Raw genomic sequence first — 23,937 nt, forward strand, 5'->3', positions numbered from 1 at the left:
TGTTACCAGACAAAGACACTGCAAAGATGATTAGAAAAGTGGCTGACTTTATTCAAGTGATTCTTCTATTTTCGAACCTTGCTTGATTTCTAACAAACCAAATTACATTGATTATATGGATAAGAGCATCTTTGATCACCACTTTGTGTTGATGTGTCCAGCCTCTAACACAGGTTCCAACTATCTTCTAGTGAGGTAAAGTTTAGACTTAGAGTGGTGTTAGGAATAAGTTACATTCGGTTAAGATATTTTAACTCAAATATATAAGTCACAATGAAATCATCTAAACAAGGCCGAAAAACCTATATTCAAAATAATGAAAAATCCACTTAATATTGGTTTGTCTTTACCAAATTAAACTTTATATTGAAAAGATAGATTTTATGATAAAAAGGAAAAATAAGAAATAAACTTTAGTTTATCTGTTGGTAATTTAATTCTAGTTTTTCTAGCTCGCACAAAATTATTTTCTATTTTTTTTTTTTTTTTTGTGTTTGTTTGTGATTGTGTGGACTTTGAGATCAACTTTGTTGCGTTTTTCATAGATTTTCTCCTTTAGTGATAGTTCTATTCGAGACATGTCAAAAAAGAGTGGACATAGCTCAAACTCTCCAACAGAGGCCTATGATATGACTTCCTTGAAGTCTCACTTGACGTAACTTATTTAAAAATAAACGAACAGTCTAGGCTCAGACTATTTCAAAATTATATTTGTTTAAATAGGTTGGACCAAGACTCTCTAAAATGTTTGTTAGTCATGTCATTGTTATGTTAGCCTATAAGGTCGGACCAAGACTCACTAAAATGTGTGTTATGCATGTTAGGTTAGCCTATAAATATGTAGTTAAAATATAATATAATAACAATAAATAATTCAAAAATTATAATAAAATAAATTTAAGTCTTAAAAAAATTAGATTATTTTTTAGCATTTTTAGAAGTAGGCCAAATATTAAAGGTCTTAACACAAATAAGGTTTTAAACACACTAATAGGACAATCTTTAAAGAGGACATACCAAAATTAAAATAAAGTTTTTAGTCGTATCCCAATATTGTTCAATTAATTAAAATTTTCAAAAATAAGTGATAACACTTTTAACTTTATTAAACTTGCTATCATTTTAATTTTCTTAAAAAGTAAAAAATATCAAAGATGAGATCCATTCATTTAACTTTTTTTTTTGAGGGAACCATTCATTTAACTTATTGGCCCCATAAGTACATTTACCTATTTGAATTCATAATAGAAAAACATAAAACAATCCCTGTGAGCTTAGCTCAGTTGGTAGGGGTATTGCATATTATATGTAGAGGTCGGGGTTCGAACCCTGGACACTCCATTTCTCCACAATTTAATTGTGTGAGCTCTAGCCACTAGACTATTTGACCTATTTGACCAAAAAAAAGAAAAACATAAAACACATTGATTATATCTTGCCACCCCCCTATTTGTATTCTCACGCCTATTCATTCACATTTTTTATGTTATTTTCTTGTTTTAATTTTGGTGCAAAACAATACATACATTAATCACAAAGAGAATAGTCAAATTGTCAAATAAGTACAAAGCAGAGATTGGAGCTCACTACTCTAACTGACATTTCTACTATGAACATCATTCAAATTTCCTTTTCCATTTTACTTTTCAGTTTCTCCATTTTGGTTAAACCATCACATGCTCAACACGAATTTTAGCCTAATTTTCAAGTATAAATCTAAACCCAATAGGGAAGCTGCAAGGGAAGCTGCAAAAAATGTAGAAAAGGAGTAGCAAACATACCTTCTTCATCTCCATATATCATTCCATTCACTCTACCTATAGTGTAACCCATTGTAAAACATCTCTATCTCCTCGTCCCATTAATTTTTTTTTTTGTTACAACGTTTTTGTATGATTAGTTTTATCTTGCTATTTATTTTTTAGTTAACCTTATGTTGTTGTTAGATAAAATTACACATTCCACCTTTAACTTAATTTTAGATAACATTTTCGTTATTTATCTTTTTCTTTTTTCGATTAATTCTTTATGCTATAAAATGTCAACATATTTATCCTTTTCTTTATCAAAAACAAATAAAAAACTCATAAAATAAAAATTCATTAAACACATAAACAAACCAAATTTTCATCATACAAATATAAAAACTCAAATTTCATTGGAAAAATCCAATAAAAAGTGATAGTATATTGACATTTTATAACATAAAGATTAAATCGTACAAAAAAATAAAGTTACCAATCAAAATAATTTGTGGTAGCCACATTTTGGTTTTTACATAAATTTTTTGAAACCTCAAAAGTTTAAAGTCAGTGAGGACTACAATTTTTTTTTGTTATAGTCAACGTAAATTTTTAGAGTTGATGATTAGTCAAATTCTCTTTTGATTTGATCATCACAAAAATCTTAAAGCTATCAATTGTGCTTATAAATCCTCTTTTAAATCTTAAAGTCGATGATCATGTTAAATCCTCTTTTGGTTTGATCATTATACAAATTTCAAAGTCAATAAATATACTAAATTTTCTTTTAACTCGATCGTTGCAAACATTTTCGAATGAAATGAGGATCTAAACTATCTCATCACAATAAATTTCTCTTACCAAATGCATTTTCATTTAATCAAATCAACAATGTCTGTTTTTATCTAATTAATGATTTTATCAAAATCATTGCAACAAAATTCTTTTTGTTAAAATCAACAAACACAAAAACATTTTCTACCCTAAAATATAGTTTTGAATTATCCATCGTATTGAGACTATAACAAAATTTTAACATATTTTTCTCAATTTAAACACAACTTTTTTAGTAAAAAATTTAATTTTTATTCATATTTAATAATAAAAAGAAATAAAAGATTTTATTTTACACCCTTGCTATGAGAAAAAGCTGCTTTCAAGAAATAACAATAATAGAGTTCTCCATGCATTTGAATACAAAGGTGGTGGATACACTCAAACATTTAAGGTATATTTTTGTTTTTTTTCTTATGAGTAGTTTGTATGAACAATTTTTTATAACATGACCACCGATTCACCATGGTTAGAACTTTCTTTTAAATTGAGGGATATCTCAAAACATTATTGTTTACCTTTTTAAAGAGACATTGTTAAACAATAAAGTTATGACATTTACCTCAATTGAAAACCATTTTTTAAACATGGGACTTCATTGGTCCTTTTTTAAAAATTTGTTCATGCTAACTAGGTGTAAGAAAACAAACACAAACCTTGAGTGGTTGAGTGTGTCCTACCAATTTCAAAAGCATGTAGAACCCTATTACTAAATACTAATATTTATTGGATGCAACCCAATCTTGTTAATAATTATAATATAGAACATAAAATTAAGTTAGAGTAAGAGGCATATCATGCAACATTAAGTCTGCATTAATAATATGACAAATCATAAAATAAAGGTGCAGAAAAATCTCATGTAGTGCATAAATAAGTCTTAACAGTCAATTAACATAAATATATGACTAAATATAATCTTCCGTGGTTATAGCATATTGACGTTATTTTCCTTCTCAAAACCAACCTATACCAAGGATGACATAATATGAATGCTTGATGTCAATGACAAAGAAAGAAGATCTGACTTTTTTTGGACCCACCACTACATCGACTAATAAAATTCCTAGTGAGTTAGACATTTTCATATTAGTAGTGGGGACTAAATCTTCCTTGTTTTAACCCATCTTCTTAAGAGTGGTAAACTGCAAAACATTTACTATTGCACTTCCATAAACAAAACAAAGACTCGACGTATTTCCATTGATAAAGGTTTTGATGAACATAGGTGATCTTGCCAGGATTAGAAGAACGACGTCCGGTGCGGCGGTTCTGGGTGTTTGTGAGCTTGGAACGGCGGTTCTCTACACATATGTTTCATCATGTTATATAGTTACCATTTACCATATAGAATGGAACATTCAATAATAATAAATGGAAAATGCTAAAGAGTGCCCTTAAGACATTGGTTAAGAGAGCATAAATAGAAATAATTTGTTGAAAAATGGTAAAAAGTGTTGAATTCAACTTTCTAAAAGTCAAAAAGTTGTAATTTCCAATGCAAAACTGGTAACTTAAATTTTGTACTCCCTTCGTCCCATATTATAAGCAAAAAAAAAACACACTTATTAAGAAAACTAAAATATAGTAGTTTGCAACATAGTTTCTTGTGTTATCCTTGAAATAAGTTTTATAGGAAGATGTAAAAACAATTTTCATTGGTTATTGAAAAAAATGAAAGAGAGCAAATTGAATGCATTTTGCATTTAATTTTCCTTTGGAAAAGATAACTTTTTGAAATAAAAGTTGGTCTTTTTTCTTATAATTTGAGACAAAGAAAATGAGTTTTTTTTCTTATAATTTGGAACGGAAAGAGTACATTGATACTCCTTTGAAAAAGATAACTTTTTGAAATAAAAGTTGGTCTTTTCTACACATATGCATTTAATCAAATCACATCACATCATTTAAATCTGTGTAGAGATACTTTAAATATATACTGAAAGTGATTTTACAAATTTATGATGTGGTTTAATTGGAACTACATCCTTTTAAGATGCTATGAACTCCACATTGACTGAAGAAATAAATTTAATCCTCATTTCCAATTCACTTTTAGAAGAGTCAAAAGTGATTCTGAAGGCATAAATAGATATTGATATGTTTAAGGTCCTTGATTAGAATTGATTTATCTATGAAATTAATTTCATCTTAAAACTAAATTTTGCCTTGGGTCATCATTTTTACACTGAAATTTATTATTCAACACACTTTCACATGAAACATCAATCATTCCACATTAAACTCGTGTTTAACTAATTCAATTAAGAGGAATGCTAGCAACACTCATTTTTCAACACTCTCTCTAGCACTCACTTGTTTATTGGATGAAATCAATGTATGTCCCACCACTTTGTGTTGGTTCAATTTTCAAAGTGTTGACCCACAATGATTTAAACCAATAAGAGAGTGAGTATTAGAGGAGTGTTATTTGAACAATCATTTGGTTGACAACTTTTGGGACAACCATAGCAATAGAGAGATAAAGTAAAAAGTAATGTGAGTATGAGAGAGAAAGTTGTCACAAAAGTTGTCATAAAATGGAGAGTAAATAGGCAATTTCCCCCTCGAAATTGTAAGTTTCGTCAATTACCCCCTTGTAGTTAACGAAACATCAATTACCCCTCTGAAATTGCATAACGTTAATCAATTTACCCTCTCCGTCAATTTTTCTGTTAACTGTTTACGGTTATGATCAAATACCCCCCTGAACTTTTTTTTTATCATTGACTCAAAAGATATTAAAGGCAAACAATTAACAATTATTGATCATATAAATCTTTATGACTAGAAGTAAAAATTGGTAGAGATGTTATATTTGATAATATGAAGAATTGAAGCATTGAATCTTACTTAAGGAAGAACTCTGGACTGGTATTTGAACTTGATTCAAATATTAGAAGTTACGTCGAATGAATCAGAGGTCAAAAGATAATATATGATGTGATATCAGGTTATCAGATAAATGAGACAATTTATTCGTTTTATTTAGCATTGTTTGCAAAAGTTGAACTTGTTACACTTGATGAAACATTAAAGAATTCAAAGTGGATATAAGCTATGAAAGAATAATTGCAATCAATTGAGAAGAATCACATTTGGGAGTTAGTACCATTACAACCAAACAAAAAAGCTATAGATCTAAGATGGGCTTTCAAAGAATGAAAGGATGATTGATTACTCAGATGTATATTGTTTCTTTTTAGGCAAGGCACCAATTTTCTGGTGGTTTAAAAAAGAATCAGTAGTGGCTCTATCTACTTGTGAGTCAGAATACATTGTTGTTTGTTTCAATGAGTGCTTGTCAAGCTACTTGACTTGATTCCCTAATGCTGGAACTGAGAATCAAAGAAGAAGAAGTCGTGATATTGATGGTTAACAACAAATCTTCCATTAATTTAATCAAGCATCTTATAGAACATAGGAGAAACAAAGACATTGTAACAAGATTTCACTTTCTTAGAGATGAAGTAACTAAAGGAAAGCTGGTTTTGGAGCATTGCATGACAAAAGTTCAAGTTGGAGATGCCATGACAAACATTTGAAAACTAAGAAGCATGATGTGATTAGTGGAAACAAACATGAATTAAGGAAGAGTGTTAGAAGTTAGTTATGAAAGTTCGATGGAAAAGTAGTTATAAGAGATAACTTTTAAGTTTAGGGGGCATTTTGCACATAAGTGCAAAAGTTCAGGGGGGCATTTGATCATAACCGTAAACAGTTAACAGAAAAATTGACGGAGGGGGTAAATTGATTAACGTTATGCAATTTCAGGGGGTAATTGATGTTTCGTTAACTACAGGGGGGGTAATTGACGAAACTTACAATTTCGGAGGGGAAATTGCCTATTTACTCTAAAATGGATATTCAAATATCATTTATCGTATTAGAGAGAGTGTTGAAAAGAGAATGTTGCTAGCATTACTCTTCAATTAAAATCAATTTTTTGCCATGGTAAAATGAAATAGACACAGTTAGTATTAATAATTAAACTACATTCATTCAGAAAATCCATAGTACCTCATTTCAACAATACAATTTATTTTAAAGTACTTACAAGTGAATATTACGAAACAAAACCAAGCCAAAAAATACTCACAACTTTGTGAGTATTTTATCTCTCTCTTGCCTACTTAATATACAAGAATGCTTAATGCTTTGTAAATCTCTCAAGGACTTGAAAGTAGTCAGGGAATGTTTTCCTTGTGCAACCAGGATCGTTGATGGTAACTGGAACATCACCACAAGCAGCAAGTGAAAATGCCATGGCCATTCTATGATCATCATATGTATCAATTGATGTGACATTCAATTTCTCAGGTGGTGTTATCACACAGTAATCAGGACCTTCTTCAACTATTGCTCCTAGCTGAAATATCAACAAAGTTAATAAATCAGTTTCTTTTTTAAGAAGCTAAACTAGCCCACCCAAATTGGCACCAGGGGGAATCGAACCTAAGACCTTGAGGAGGAGCACACTCCAAGGTCTCAAGCCAACACCACCGGGCCAACCCAAGTGGGTTAAGTTAATAAATCAGTTATATGTGAAAATTCAGCGACTTAGAAACTACAAAGGAAGTAGGAGCATGAGACTCACCTTTCTGAGTTCTGTGCAGATTGCTATCATTCTTTCAGTTTCTTTAACTCTCCAACTTGCCACTGGAAAATAGATGAAATACAGAATAAATATGTTTATGTGCTGCAAACAAGTTTGCTAAATGATATAGTAGATAGTTCAAGCGCATAAAAGTATGAATAAGACAAAGTATATGTAGCACTGGCACTTAAAATTGAAGGTGTGTGTGATGTCCTACAAGTGTTGGTGTCCAATACCAACACATGTTACATTCAGTTATTCTATTTTCTCAAATTTATTACTAGTGTCGACATGTCAGTGTCAGTGTCGAATCTGATGTTTGTGTCTACGTCAGTGCTTTATAGCATATAATGCACCTCCAGTTGTGCTTACATGAGAAAAGTTTATATCCCCCCCTTTTGTTCACATTTTACAAAACTACCATTGTTCAACTGTTTAAAACGTCTATAGTAAAAGTATGTTTGACTTTCTAACCTCAAGGGACGGAGTTTAAATCCCCTCAATAACAGTTGCAAAATAGTCATTAGTGTTACTTTAACAAATAATAATTTCCCCTTAAAAAAAATGTAGTTTTGAAAAAGAAAAAAGTAACTCAAGACAATAAAGAGACCCTTCAACTCGAAACAAAAACTTCCAAGCTCCTCAAGTTAAATCACACTCGACATAAAAAAAAAATATCATATCAATCCAATTTATATACTCAAGATTCCAATAATCATGATGCTTAAAAGGAACCATGTGCGATTGTATTATGGGGCTTCCAAAGTTAAGAAAAGTACTGTTAACAGTTTCAATAGTCAAGCAAAGCAGGGTTAGTGGAAAAAATTATGATGTGATTGTGTGAAAATGGTCCACTGGAATATACAGTAAGAAAAATACTATATGAAAATATTATTCATGTGAAACAATATGATAATAGTGAAGAAATATGGAAGCTAATCTTAAGAGATAATCTAAGATACTCTACGACAAGAAAATAATCCTAAGACATAATCTAAGATGTTCTAGGATAAGATCAAGATATTAATATTAATGTTAATAACTTCACTAGCTACTATAAAAACAAATGTGTTAAAATAAGCTCTTAAAGCAATAACTAACAGCTTAAACCATACCATCTCTAATAGCAGTGGGACCATTAGCATATAGTGCAACAACAGCAAGTGTCATGGCAACATCTGGCATCTTGTTCATATTGACATCAATGCCTTGCAAGACTTTCCGACCGGAAGAATCCCGTGGAGGCCCGGTAACAGTTACACTGTTTTCTGTCCATGTAACTTTAGCTCCCATCTTTTCAAGAACTTCAGCAAATTTTACATCTCCCTTTAAAAAATGGACAAAGTTAAACAAAAGTGTTGTACATGTACAACGACATAGACTGACACAGCAAAACGCGTTGAAATAGACTGACAGTTCATCAATGAGAATTGAGAAGTTGGATAGTGGTTTGATAACTGCAACCTACATACTTCCTTCTAATCATCAACTCAAAGATGTGCCAATAAAGAACTCACCGAAAAAATAATTCAGCTAAATTACTTGCAACCTGGTAATGATAGAATCAATTTACCTTGTAAACATATAGTCATATATTTGGTAATTTAGTGTAATCATTGTATTTGGTAATGAACAGTTTAAGGGAATATTTTAAACATTTAATCCTTTTATTTGGAAAGATATTATCATATTCACATAAAAGGGACGAGGAAGTTTTCAAAAGTAAAAAATGAGTAATAGATAAAAGTAAGGAAAGACAAGAGACCTTACAATGAAGAAATTAGAAACACAAACGACGGTAGAATCCCATGAACAAAGACAAAAGGAAACCTAAGTCCCTACAATGTTCCATATAAAATGACGCTGACAATAATGTATTGATGAGCTTTATCACCAGTTTGAGTAGTGAAATATCATTATCTGGTGATCTGAATTCTTTATTTGACAATTGATTCTTTTTAGTGTTAAAAAGTAAAGAATAATAATTATTGAGTATTGTCGGACAGTTATGAGAGAACAAATATAAAAAGATAGAGGACAAAAATGGTCCCATTGTTCACATGATGATATTGATTCATATAAAGGACAGGGAAATGTTTACTAGAAAAGATAGTTGCAGATGATTATGTCCAGCATATATACCTGTAAACTGCTTGTCCCACAGCCTATAACCGTGATAGTTCCGCCAGTAACTGCTGCACCAGCTAGAAAGTAACTAGCACTTGAAGCATCACCTTCAACAAAAGCATTGCCGGGAGACCTGATACGAAAAACAACAGTTATTAATCTCATTGCATTAAGACGGTAAAAAGTGATGTGCCTCGAAACCGTAGAAACCTACTTGTACTTTTGACCTCCATGGACCAAGAACCTGTCCCAATTAGCACTGTGTTCTACGAAGACTCCAAAGCGCTCCATCAACTTCAAAGTCATTTCGACATACGGAACAGAAATCAGTTTATCAACAATCTCAATCTCAACATCACCAAGGGCCAACGGAGCTGCCATAAGCAAAGCAGTCAAGTACTGACTACTAATAGATCCAGACAGTTTCACCTGCATGCGAGATGGGATAATAAGATTAAAAATGGATCAAATGACTTTTGGAGAGAATAAGGAGGTGAATGCATAATTTAAAAAGCTTAGCATATTCTAAAGCAAGTATGTAAACTATTTCTTTTCAAAGAAAAATTGGTGACTCGATCCATAATAGGCATATGAATGGTAGAAAGGATATACAGGTGAGGGATCTAATTAGAAAACCAAATAGGGCCTGTTTGGATTGATGTATTTGAGCTTATCTACTGGCATAAGCACTTATGAGACTGTTTGGAATAGCTTATGAAAACAATTTATGACATGTCCGAGAGCTTAGAAAACAGTTCGACATTATTTCATTTTTTGCTCAGCAATAGCTTATACATAAGCACTTATATGGTAATCTCTTATTTAAGTTGTTTATCCAAACAAGGCCGTAGTGTATTATAATAGTTATTATAAAGATGTGGAGGGGAGGTTCCTTAGTTAGAGCTTTACACTCCCAGTCCCAATAGCGAAGTTCATAAAGCACAACAAATTGTGATGTTGCACTTGACTGTGCATTTGAATTACTGGATAACTCTCACATCAGTTACAGTGAAATGTGGCCATGTGGGTATAGGAAAGCGAAGATAAATAAAAAGTGGCAAGAATGAAAGAGAACAAGTCTATGCCAATGTATGTGATATAAACACACAAGCACGGATAAATTATCGACGCGGCATAAAATGAAAACTAATGGTAGCCTTACCTTTCCCCCTGGAAGCCCTCCCTTCCCAACTATACGAACAGGTGGACAGTTTGTGCCAAGAAAACAATCAACATCTGCACCAAGTTGCTTAAGACCAGACACTAAATCTCCAATTGGTCTCTCTCTCATTCGGGGCACCCCGTCAAGTATGTATCTGAAATATATAGAACATTGAATAGATCTATTTAGAGACTCTGACCAAAAAAACATGCTAAAATATACAATTCCTACAAAAGAAAGTAGTGAGGTTGCAGATCATCACTCCGATGATCCTTTGGTGCATTCTTCATAAAATACATTATAGGCTAGACTTTGACATGTTAAACAAAGACACATTATTAGAGTTTATTTTAAGAAGATTGACTAATATGGATGAACTTTATAACAGGATAAAAGGAGAAGATGTACTTTGTTGTGGTTAGTTCTATGACTATTACTTCAAAACAATGTTGTCAACTCCAGATAGCAGAAAATAAAACAGTGGTTTATTTAAATTCTACTGCGCAGAAGTGCTATATCACTGCTAGAACCGCTAATTGACAACATTTTCTACTAATAACGAGTAGCAGAACATTAGTGATTTTCTCAAATCCCACCATGTGATAGCGCCTCTACAACCATTATTTACCAACACTGCTTCAAAACCATGGTGAATTAAATATATTTTTAAACGACAAACCTTGTATTTCCACCTGCAGCAACCAAGGCTGCCGTCAAAGGACGCATTGCAGTACCGGCATTTCCAAGGAATAAATTAACTTCATCTTTAGATTCAGGAAATAACCCACCACTGCCTTCCACAACAGCTTGTTTGGTTGTTTTGTCATCTTCCACACGAAGTCCAAGGGTCTTTAATGCCTCAAGCATGTAATGAATATCCTCACTATCTAACAAGTTCTCTACAACAGTTGTTCCCTGAATAAAACACAGTAGAATAGTCTCTATTCAACAGGACATCTATGAAGGAATTGAAAGACAAAAATAATTCAGCAAAAGTTAAACTGAAGTTGATACACCACAGAATAAAGTGCAACGATAATAGTTGATTTAAAAATCAATGGTTAAGATTGTGATAAAATTCATAAATATGTATAACAAATATTGAAGTTGCTAAACTCTCAATGTTGATTTTATAATATGCAGTTACACTTCTGAATTTTATCCTCTAAAGTTCAACACTCACTTTAGAGAGCTCGAGTTTAATGCTCGCACACACATGTTTCTGGATTCAGAATGTGAATTGTGGATTTGGCTCCACTAAAGTGAGAAGCTAAATTATCGGTAAGACTTTTCTCCACCCCATGTTTATGAAAGTGTACTTCAGGACGACATATTTTGTCATACACACTTTCGGATTACAAAATTTGTATTTTTTTCTGAATGTGTACATCTGAAGTCATGATAGGGCGGAGAACTTTCCTCCCAAATTATAACTTATCATTGTAGATCTTTCATGGCTAAATTTAAGAAAATCCAAAATAAGAATAACTATATGATCTATTCCAACACCTAGCCTTTAGGCTACCTAGTCAAACAATTTTGTGGTCCAAAAATCGATTCTTCCTGAAGCAGGTTTTTTTCATCTAACGTGACTATCTTACAAAGGTGTTTGGATTTCCTTTATTAAATTACTTTTGTGGTCCAAAATCGATTCTTCATGAAGCAGGAAATCCTAGCTTCTGCGGGTAAGCAAGTCGATTCTACAATATTGTCATACAGTACATATTCTTCAACTACCTTAATTACCTATTTTAAATATTTGTCTTCAGAGCATTCCAACGTTTGTCATATAAACACAAATAAAACCTTTTTGGTAATTACATGTCTAAAAGCAATTTTCATCTAAAGCATCGAAACACCATGAATTGTTAAGAATCAATTTTACATAAATGCATCCAAACACAAATCACTTTTAGTCAAAATCACTTTTAACCAAAATCAATACTATCAAAATTAATTTTCCCCACCGCACAACCAAACACACGCGTAAAGATAATAAATTCCAACTTCTAATCACAGAACCATAAAATGTACAAAAGTGTAAGTTTGGTTTCACTTTTGAAAGAGCCAAAATTGATTCTAGAGGTGTATAATTAATCTTGACATGTTTGGTTGCTCGAGTAAAATTGATTCTACCTCCACAATTGATTCTAACTTGAAGCTAAAAATTGGAGCGTTTGATTCTAGAATTAAATTTCACACAAATTTATTGTTCAATTAACTTTTACATAAATATATCCAAACATAAATTACTTTACCTTCATCTCACTTTTAGCCGGAATCAATTCACTCAAAATCAATATCAGTCGCCACATAACCAACCACATAAATACATACAAAATTTAAGTAAAGACCAAAACTTCAAAATCAAGATTTTCGTCATCGCAGAACCGAACACACATTAAATACATAAATAATTTAAGAAATCAAAACATCAAAATCAATTTTCATCACCGCATAACCAAACATACGCTAAATACATAAACAATTTAACTAAAAAACAAAACTTCACCTCAGATAGAGCAGCTAGAAGCAAAATCCGATTGGACAAAGACTTAGACCCAGGCAATGTAATACTTCCAGAAATCTCCTTAATAGGTTCCAACACAATCTCCGGCGGCGCAGCAGCAGCAGCAACAGAAGCAGAAGCCTTCAACACAACAGAATTCCCCCTACCCGCATCACAATTTCCAATAAAGACTCCATTTTTATGCTTCAAACTCCATGATTTTGAAGAGCCCCAAATGCTTGACCTCAATGAAACTGATTTTGCTGAATTGGGTTTGTTGGAATTTGTTGAATTGTGAAAATTATGGGTAGTTTGAACTAGATTGTTGATTTTGCTTAACTGGGCCATTTCAATTTTGCTTAAAGTTTCAAACTATTTTTATTTATTTTATGATTTGGTGTTCAATGTATTGGTCTTTGTATTGGGAGGATTTTGTTGGGGGTTGGTGTGGTAGTTGTTGGATTGAAATTGATATTTTAGTTGCCAACTAATGCAATGGTTAAGTGCTTACAGCAAAATAATTTGAGTGAAAAAGATTATGTTTTTGATTCATGAACTTCACCTACCAAAAAGGAAAATGTGTTCAAAATCTTGACTATAGGCGATGTTTTGATAATATTGGATTGGATATCTAAGAATAGGTTCAATTTTTGGTTCAATGAAATAAAAAGAATAATAAGATTGAAAATAAAAAATAATTGTTTTTTGGACAAGAAAAATTGATTATATTAACACTGTTAGCTCAGTTGGTAAGGACAATGCATAATATTTGCAAGGTTCGGGGTTCGAAATCCTGACACCACCAAAAAAAAGTCTCCTTAGCACAAGGTGTGCCGAAAAAACGGCTAAAAACCGAGCAGATCACACAAGGTACAGAAAGTGGTTATCCAATGCCTAAACACGACAAATGACTCGACCACCACAAATGTTCACCAAATAGAAAAATAGCATTTTTGGTTTTCAACCACCAAATACAAATCCAAGCTATAAGTAGCCAAATAAGTTGAACAAAAGACCTCCGCGATTTCAAACCACCCGTATAATTAGTAAACTGAATAAAGTGAATAAAAAATAATTGTTATAACGTTGAATATGAAGAAAAAAAATATTCATATATTTTTATATGAGAGAAAAATGTAATATTATTTTGGTATGTTGTGATGAACTTTGATGTTATTATTAAAGAAATGTTCCTTAAAAAAAATTATTAAAGAAATGTCATGAATTTTGAAGAAATGAATAAAATAGGAAAAGTTAATTATTTTATATTAAGAAGAAAATAAAAAAAAATTAAATAGCATTGAATAAATTACACTATATATGCTAATTTAAATTTTATCAAATAAATAGACAAATTGTATAAATGTTTACATTCCAATTCATAATAACAAATTAACAACTCATAAAAAAACAATTCCCCTTAAAAAAAACTCATAACAAAACAACTCAGATATAGAGGAAAGAGAGTAATATTCACAGCCTCCACTATTACTGTTTTATTCTTAGCAGCAACATTTTTTGAAAAGAAAGATCCTTATAACATTTTATTAATAATTATTCGATACAATAAGGTGCATAAAAATGGATATTGAGACTAGCTGATAATGTGACAATTTCTGTTAGGTGGTGAGTTACGTCATTTATTTGTCATCGATTGAACTCGACCTTAAAGTTAGTGAAGTGAGTGATAAACAATCTTCTGCAGACGCAAAATATCTGATCAAATTCTGTGAAATCACACGATCATGATGGAAAGCAATCAAGCATCCATAGTAACCTTGAAATCTGAAGCAAAATCCACATTATCAAATAAGAGTATCGCTCAACCATTCCTTAGCATGATATAAACTCAAAGCTTCCCCCACCAGTATTGAGCACATTGGAGAAATAGAAATTGTTTTTGCTAGCACAAAGATATCTTCCAAATGCAAATGCATATCCTTCTTCTATTCAAATGTTTTGTCATTAAATCAACGGGGAATTAGTCACTTTAGTCCCTGAATAGGAAAGGAGTTGTCACTTTAGTCTATGAATGCAGATAAATTGCAAAATAGTCCCTGAATGTAGACTATGTTAGTCAATTTAGTCCCTGAATGCAGACTCCGTTAGTCAATTTAGTTCCTGAATGTAGACTCCGTTAGTCACTTTAGTCCCTGAAATTGACCAACAGAGTCTACATTCAAGGATTGTTTTGCAATTTCTCTGCATTCAGGGACTAAAGTGACTACTTATTTTCTATTCAGAGACTAAAGTGACTAATTCCCCTTATATCAACTCATGTGTATCATTCATATTATTTAATAAATATTTACAAAGACTTTTAGAATATTATAACACATTATCTACTATAAAAAATTGGAATTTTTTTAACAAATTATGATTTAAAAGAAATTTGTTGGTGTTAAAAACTTAAAAATTCATATTTTTTTTATAAGTCAAGAGACAGGTTAGGCATCAGAGTTCACATTCAATTAATCTTTTATTAAAAAAAAAATTAACTTTTGCAAGAACAATAACTTTTTTTAGGGAAAGAATAATTTCTATGATCTATTAAACTTGTCTAAAAAAATTAACTCAAGTTTTTGAAAAATATGTATGAGTTCACTTGAAAATATAGACCAAAAATCGTGACAGAAAATATTTGAAATTTAAAATATTTAGATGAAAAAAAAGTCTAGAAAAATTTAAAATATGGAAAGGATTTTTTTTTTTTGGGAAAAATATTTATGAGATAAAAAATTTATTTAACTTTAAATAATTAACATAGAGGAACTGCGTATACGTGATAAAATATTTCTTCATTTATTTATCTAAAGAATGGGTTGGTAAGAGGGGAATGAGTGGGTTTTATTTATCTAAAGAATGGGTTGGTAAGAGGGGAATGAGTGGGTTGGTGAGAATCGGCAGCGACTGTTGATGAGGGAGACACTGTCTTTGTTCATTTCTTCCATTTTTTGTGTGGATAGAAACACTGTCTTTGTTCTCACCAACCATGTGCATGTGGGATCCCTTCAAATGTTAGTAATAAAACAACTAGTATTGTAGAAATATTACCGTATATTATACGAGAATATATCTATTTTTAAAATACATATATCTAATATGGTATGATAATATGATTGTCAAATAAAAAGTAGATTAATATGATCAAGTATGTTCAGCATCATATAATTCTTCATTTTTTTAAGCATACATCCTAAAAATAAAGTCAATATGAAACATCCTAGAGTTTAAATTTCAACACTCTCCGAAGCTTTTGTTATTCAACTATTGTTGTATCAAATTAGTGGTTCAATCCATTCCTGCTTACCTTGTGAGTTGTTTTTGATCACATTGAAGTCACGATCAAGTAGTTCTGGTGAAAATACGTGAAAGGATATTGGAACGTTGGATCAATTGGAATATATGTTGTCAACCAAAAAAATAAGGGGGAATGATATTGATCTTTAGAAGTATTAAAGCTTTTAATTTTGCTCCATTGACAAAATAAAGTTGGTCAATTATTTCTAGTCTTGATTCTTTGTTAGTGTTTGGAGTCTCGTTATTTTCCACGTCGGAATATCCTAAACTCTCAAATTGATTATTGTGGTTGTCTTTTATAAAAGACATCTCGTTGGATTGAAGAATGTGAGTGTTGTATATAAACTATTATTGACTTCGATTCTCAAGTAACGTGGGACGGTATACCAGTGCCCTTTTGTTGAGGCTAAGGGAGAGTTTTGTCTTTTATAAAAGACATCTCGTTGGATTGAGGAGTGTAAATGTTATATATAAATTACCATTGACTTTCATTCTCAAGTAACGTAAGACTTTAAGGTGTACATGAGCAGTTGCTCTTTTGCCGAGGCTAAGGGAGAGTTTGTGGGTTCGCTTCCTCAATGAAGTTGCTAATGTTTTGTTCCACCCTTAAGTACGTCACATTGCGTTCGGATGTATTGTTCACTTTGAGTGTAAGTTCTTCACGATTTTACCATTTGTAAAAAGTGTCTTGTTGGATTTAAGAGTATAAATATTGTATAAAAATTACCAGGGCCGGACCTTGGGGTGTGCAAAGAGCTCAATGGAGCCGGACCTCCTCAAGGTATGGGCCTCAGGAAAAATTTTTATAGCCCAGTAGTACTACCCCACTAAAAAAAAATTCCTTATTCTCTTTCTCTATGATACCACGCGTTCCATCATCATCACTCCATCGGACTTTCCTTTTCTTCTTCCCTGATTTGATTTCCTTTTCCTCTTCTGTCGTCTTGTTTTAGGCCTATTAGAATTGGATCCTCTTGCTTTTGGTCTTAGGTGGGTGTTTTATAGGGAGGGTGGTTTGAGGTTCCTCATGTATACGGCAGTGATTTTCACCTTTAGGTGTATCGCATATATACGACACCTTGTATTTATCTTTTAAAAAATTTAAATAGAACATTGTTCTTTTAAAAAAAAAAAAGAATACGTTTTTATTTTATTACGTGTCTCTTTTCATTTACAAAGCTGAGCCTCCGGATTCGTAGGAACGGCTCTGTAAATTACTCTTAGTCTCGATTCACAAGTGACATGGGACTTTAACATCTACCGTAACAATTACCACAAAATTTCACGTGGAGAAGCATTCATGAAGTCTCGTTAACGTATAATATTCAATCATATAGAAAATTACATATATAATAGCATATATGAATGGAATAAAACAATCATTTAATATACCTCAAACTCCTCATCGATGGAGAGGAAATGGGTAAGAAGAGTTGATAAAACAACGTGAATAGTGGTGTGGATAACGAAGAAATGTGGTTTTACATGAAATTGGTATTTTGGTCAATGAAATAAAATAAAGAAAAAAAATTGTGCGAAGTAAAAAGGAGGGTGTAGAGAATGATCTTCATAACAATTTAGATACCTCCTTGCCGGAATTCAGTTTAGATTTTAAAAGATGCACTAAAATTTAAAAAATTATAACCTTTAAATGTAATTTTTTTTTTCTAAATTAAAAAAACACTCAAGATTTGTTCTAAAGTCAAATATTACCTGACCTTAACCTCAAGAATTCACGCTTTTAATGAAGCACAAGGTTGTCAATGTAGGAATACATTTGTAGGTTACTTTCTTAAATAAGCACAAGAGCTATAAGCCAATCTGCAAAGACCCTTGTGAAATGCTACTTCCAAATTCTCCAATGTTACCTTAAACAAGCACAAGTGCTATAAGTCAATCTAACTTGTGAAAGTGCAACATTTTAATTCATTTTATGAGGATAAATTCATTTTAAGGGTATGTTTGATTGGAAGGTTGAAAAACATTTGCAATTGCACACTGGCAACAAGTGAAAGAAAATACAACTGATATAGATGAACAATTGAACACTCATGAATATTGTTGACTTCAATAATGTGGCAATACAAAACTCTGTTGAAAAGTTTACAAGTTCATTAAAATTTATTAGTGTACTCTACTTTGATCTATGTTGCTTAGCTTAACTCACAATCATAAGCAACATTAACCTAACCTTTTTCTTATTCAAGCAACAACATGATGCTATTGAAACACCCTTTTCTGGGTAGATATATCAAACACAAGAGCAAAACCAGAAGAAAAATAAAAGAGAACGTTCTTAAATGAACAGAAACTAATAGTTCTAAATAAGCTCTTTTGCTGCAGCAATAACAGCTTCTTTAGTGATACCAAACTCTTTGTATATTGTTCCTGCAGGAGCACTAGCTCCAAAACGATCAATGCCGATTGCTTTTCCTTTGCTTCCAACAATTTTCTCCCACCCGAATGTTGATCCGGCCTCAATGCTAACCCTAGCCGTAACAGCAGTAGGGAGAACACTCTCCTTGTAAGCTTGTGATTGTTCATCAAAAAGTTCCCAAGAAACAAAGGAAACAACTCTAACAGCCTTTCCTTCTTTTCTTAGATCCTCACCAGCTTTGTATGCAATTTCCAATTCGGAACCGGTTCCGATCAAAATGACATCAGGTTTGTTTCCTGTTGAGTTGTCAGAGACGATGTATCCACCCTTTTCAACTCCTTCAATAGAAGTTCCGGCAAGGTTAGGCAATTTTTGTCTAGAAAGGGCAAGGATAGAGGGTCTCTTCCTGTTAAGCACCGCAACTTTGTATGCCCCAGCTGTTTCGTTACCATCAGCGGGACGGAGCATCAAGATATTTGGCATTGCCCGGAAGCTTGCCAGGTGCTCTATAGGCTGGTGGGTTGGTCCATCCTCTCCAAGTCCTATTGAATCGTGAGTCATGACATATATAACACCGGCTTCGGATAGGGCGGAAAGCCTAATGGCACCACGCATGTAGTCGGTGAAAACAAAAAAGGTTGCACAGTATGGAATAAGTCCACGGCTGTGAAGAGCGATGCCATTGCTGATTGCTCCCATTCCATGTTCTCTAACACCAAATCTAACGTTACGCTCTGCTGGAGAATCACTTTGGAAATCACCAAACTTTTTCAGCAAGGTCATATTGGAAGAAGCAAGATCTGCACTGCCGCCAATCAGACCGGGAAGAACATTCGCAAGGGCATTAAGGTTTTGCTGCGATAGGTTTCGGGTTGCATCGGCAGGGATCTCTGGAGTGTAAGTCTGAAATCAAATTGGAACGGTGATCAATATGATACTCGTTAACATCAGATTCTTGATCAATTTGGTCGATACATACTCCACATGTAAAGATTATTAAAAAAGATTTTTTTTTGGAATTTACTCACCGGAAGTGCTTTCTCCCAACCAGCAGGTAAATCGCCACTGATGATAGATTTCAAAACGGCAGCTTCCTCCTTGTACTTCTTTTCATATTCAGCAAACTTGGCATTCCACTCAGATTCAAGAGCAGCACCCTCACGGATGTGGCGACTCCAATGCCTGCAAACAAAAAAGCAATTCTTAATAAGTTTCATATTAATCAGTGTGGTAGAAAATCGAGAAATCAATAACTACATCATCCATACTTTTTGACATCCTCGGGCACGTGGAAAGGCTCATATGGCCATCCAAGATTGTTTCTTGTGGCATCAACTTCTTTGGCACCAAGTGCACTTCCATGCACACTGTAGGAGTTGGATTTATTCGGAGAACCATAACCAATAGTTGTTGTGAACTGCGAAATGGATAAACATCAGCAAACACCAACAGACTGCACTTAATTAAACTGCTAGGCACAAGATTTGCGACTTTAATTCATTTCTAAATTCTATTTAGCTTTCAGCTTCTCAGGAGAACACAATGCAGTTTTCAGTAAAATAAATCACATTGGTAGCGTTGTTTAATACTCCCTCAGTTCCAAAAAAAGTGCAGTTTAAGGTTTTTTAGATAGATCAAGAAAAGCGATAAATGAATGAATGTGACAATTTCGTAAAACTATCCTTATTCACTTGCCATACATAGTGGGATATAGTGACTTGAAAGTGACGCACACATCATTAATTTAGGAGTAAAATTGGAATAAATTAATTCATGTAAAAAAAACAGTGTTTATTTTTTTTTTTTACTAAAACAATACTCCCTCCGGTCACTATTATAAGCAAATTTCTACTTTTTAGATTCATTCAATAAATGATGTATATGGTTTACATTGTAGACCACATACATCATTTATTGAATGAACCTAAAAAGTCAAAATTTGCTTATAATAGTGACCGGAGGGAGTATTTATTTTGGAACTGAGGGAGTATAATCACATCAACATGTTGGTTTCACATGCATGACAGATTTAGCTAAACTTATCATATTTTAGCCGTTTAAAACTAACCTTGATCAATGTGGGTCTGTCTTTGACAGCTTTTGCTTCCTTAATGGCAGCACGAATTTCATCAAAGCCAGTGTTTCCATTCTTTACCCAAATAACATGCCACCCAAGTCCCTCAAAACGTTTTTCAACACTCTCAGTGAACGCGATTTCGGTGTCACCGTCAATAGAAATGTGATTGTCATCGTAAAATGCTATTAGCTTCCCTAGTCCCCAGTGTCCTGCAAGTGAGCAAGCTTCATTTGCAATTCCCTCCATTTGACAACCATCACCCAATATACAATACCTATAGAAAACAAGTATTGTAAGCAAAACGGAAGACAACTAAGGCCATTATTTTCGAGAAGATGAAAAGGAGAAATACAAGGGTTGGTCATCTTACGTGTAATGATCGATGATCTCATTGTCGGTCTTGTTAAATCTGGCAGCTAAGTGTTTCTCTGCAAGGGCTAAACCAACAGCATTGGCAATGCCCTGACCAAGAGGACCTGGAAAATTTGCAAGAAAAGATTAAATAAACAAACTAACAACAACAACATCCAATAGACTACATACAAATTACCAACCAAAGTCATAATGTCCTAATCATGAAAATAGAAAATACATAAAAATTAAAATGAAACTCATAACAGGTAATACAAACTCCAAATTGTATTCAACCTGTTGTGACTTCAATTCCAGGAGTCTCAAAATTCTCAGGGTGTCCAGGGGTTCTGCTCTCCCATTGACGAAATTGCTTCAAATCTTCTACCTAAAATTCAAACCAAAACATAATAACAACACTTCAGTCAATGGTTAACAAGTCCAAAAGAAAAGGCAAATAAATACGTCCCAAGTTCCCATATATCAAAGATCAAAAACAAAAGAATCCTAATATTACACTCTTTTCATATTTAACTCGCTAACCATCCCTTAAAAGGCCAACATTCACTTTTCATAAAGTAATAAATTAATTTATTTAACAAGCATCTAAATTTACCACCAAGTGTCAAAAAGAGTAATTTGCTTTCAGTTTTATTCAAAAATAAAAAAGTGCCAGTATGGTAAAACTTTTTCAACTTTCAACATCAACAAACAGAACTCAACAACATGCAAGGAAACAAACACTCACATGCCTATTTACTTACTAGATCTGAACAAAAACTTCAGACCAAATATAAAACACAAGACACCAGACAAAACAATGAAACTAATAATAATTATAAAAATGAAAGTGATCATATGCAATTACATGTGTCAGTGTCGAACACAAAAGGTGTCTATGTCGTGTTGGATACCAATATGTGTCAGTACCATTTCATACCATCCAACACAACTTCAATCTAAAATATCAGTGCTACATCCATCACATCATTCCCACTAAACCCAGGGATCAAGCTTCCTACAGTCACCCTTCCACGCATTCACTCATTCGGGATGATCAAGATCAGACGATTCATATTCAAGCTTAGTATTTTAAATTATAAGATAAAAAGTAAAATCTACTTTTCTTTGAACACCATCTTATCGAAACTTATCAATCGGTCACCGATGTCCAAAATGATCATGTTGAGAATCCAACATCCTAAACCCAAACGGTAAACATTTACATTAAATCACAACCTATGAAGCACTAACACAGACATGAACATCAGATACAACACCAGACACTTTTGAGAAAATAAAGTGATTATATATAACGACAAGTATCTATGTCATGTAGGACAGTCAAATATTCACATCAAATCACAACCTATAAAGCACCAACACAGACAAGAACATTGGATACAAAACTAACAGAGACATGGACATCGATACAACACAGACACTTTTGAAAAAATAAAGTTATATATAACGACAAGTATATATGTCGTGTGGGACAATGAAACACACTTTTGATCTGAAATGACAGTACTAGAAAGATCACAAGATTCACAACACACCAAAAAAACAAAAACAACCAAAATTCTCAAACCCATAACAAAAAACACAACAAAGTTCGAAACTTTTCAACAAATCAACCCGACCCAGATAGTTTTTTGGTGTTACCTGAACACTGTCATATCCAGCAAGATGAAGCAAAGCATACTGAAGCATACAACCATGACCAGCAGACAAAACAAACCGATCACGGTTAAACCAAAACGGATTCTTTGGATTATATCTCATAACCTCATCATAAAGCACATGACCCATTGGAGCACAACCCATAGGTAAACCAGGATGACCCGAATTGGCTTTTTCAACCGAATCAACCGCGAGGAAACGGATCGTGTTGACTGATTTCTCAACGAGAGATGAGTCTGTGGTGGTTGAGGGTGGTGCAGAGACGGATGCATGGATGGCGGTGTGGCGAAGATGGTGGGATTGAGAGAGGTGGGTGGTGGGGGTGGGAGTGCGGTTGAGGGTGATGGTGGATGGAAGAGAAGAGAGGCGCGTGGTGGATGGGGATGATGTGAGGCGCGTGAGATTGGGGTTGGTGAGAGAGAGGGAAGTGGAAGAAGATGAAGACATTGTTGAGAGAGAAAGTGAGAGAAAATGTGAATGGGAAAGTTGGTTTGTTTGATGAGATCATTTTGATTTTGCAGTTTGGTTGGTTTTGTAGAGAGAGAGAGAGAGAGAGAGAGAGAGAGAGGGAGATTTGTTCTTGTTGAGGTTGTCGCCCAAAGAGGACTGGTTCAGTGTACTGTGAGAGAGAGAGAGAGAGAAAAATATTATTTATTTGTTTATTTTAATATTTTATTTTGGAAAGTTTATTTTGTTAATTATTAATGCTAAGGTTAAGAATGTTAATGTGGAAGGGTTGGATTTTGATAAGGGTAGTTCATGGATTTGGATTTTAACCATTGAACATAGTCACCAAATTTAACATGCATTTTATCTGAATGAGTTTAAGTTGTGTTCAAACTAAATCAATTCATTCAAATCAAAAGTGATTTTGTTTAGGTAATAGATTTATGAATTATGATATTAAACATGTGAATTCGACCTGTTCAAAACAATTGTTAAATTTTATTTTTTTATAATATAGATTAAATCTTTTATGTGGTAATCTTAAAAGTGTGTTTTAAGTAAATTCGAATGTAAACATTTTAAATACTAAAGTTTAGTCTAAATATTAGAATTTGCATGGAATAGAATATCGTTTAATTATATAAATTTATGATATCACTTACTCTTAAAGCTTATTAGGTCTAGCTAATCACTAAACCTAATTTTTTCCCTCTATTACTCAAGCATTAAAT

At 32.9% G+C, this 23,937-nt stretch overlaps 2 protein-coding genes across 2 annotated transcripts; both read right to left on the reverse strand.

Annotated features, from left to right (window-relative positions):
* Positions 1 to 6,554: 6,554 nt before the first annotated feature.
* On the reverse strand, positions 6,555 to 13,453 carry LOC146927100 (3-phosphoshikimate 1-carboxyvinyltransferase 2). Its single transcript, XM_085700484.1, has 8 exons — positions 12,975 to 13,453; positions 11,142 to 11,377; positions 10,463 to 10,616; positions 9,515 to 9,729; positions 9,316 to 9,433; positions 8,289 to 8,499; positions 7,174 to 7,235; positions 6,555 to 6,945 (listed from the first exon to the last, which is right to left on the reverse strand). Exons 1-8 carry the CDS (start codon positions 13,317 to 13,319, stop codon positions 6,727 to 6,729), a joined length of 1,560 nt encoding a protein of 519 aa, XP_085556610.1. The 5' UTR covers positions 13,320 to 13,453; the 3' UTR covers positions 6,555 to 6,726.
* A 4,848-nt stretch (positions 13,454 to 18,301) lies between these two features.
* On the reverse strand, positions 18,302 to 23,222 carry LOC146927101 (transketolase, chloroplastic-like). The gene is made up of 7 exons (XM_085700485.1): positions 22,742 to 23,222; positions 21,374 to 21,464; positions 21,096 to 21,201; positions 20,717 to 20,999; positions 19,917 to 20,065; positions 19,677 to 19,830; positions 18,302 to 19,551 (listed from the first exon to the last, which is right to left on the reverse strand). Exons 1-7 carry the CDS (start codon positions 23,204 to 23,206, stop codon positions 18,592 to 18,594), a joined length of 2,208 nt encoding a protein of 735 aa, XP_085556611.1. The 5' UTR covers positions 23,207 to 23,222; the 3' UTR covers positions 18,302 to 18,591.
* Between the last annotated feature and the right edge of the window lie 715 nt (positions 23,223 to 23,937).

Source organism: Medicago sativa, chromosome 4 (assembly GCF_051527215.1).
Source record: "Medicago sativa cultivar Bolivia chromosome 4, Bolivia_mono, whole genome shotgun sequence".
Lineage (NCBI taxonomy): Eukaryota > Viridiplantae > Streptophyta > Magnoliopsida > Fabales > Fabaceae > Medicago > Medicago sativa.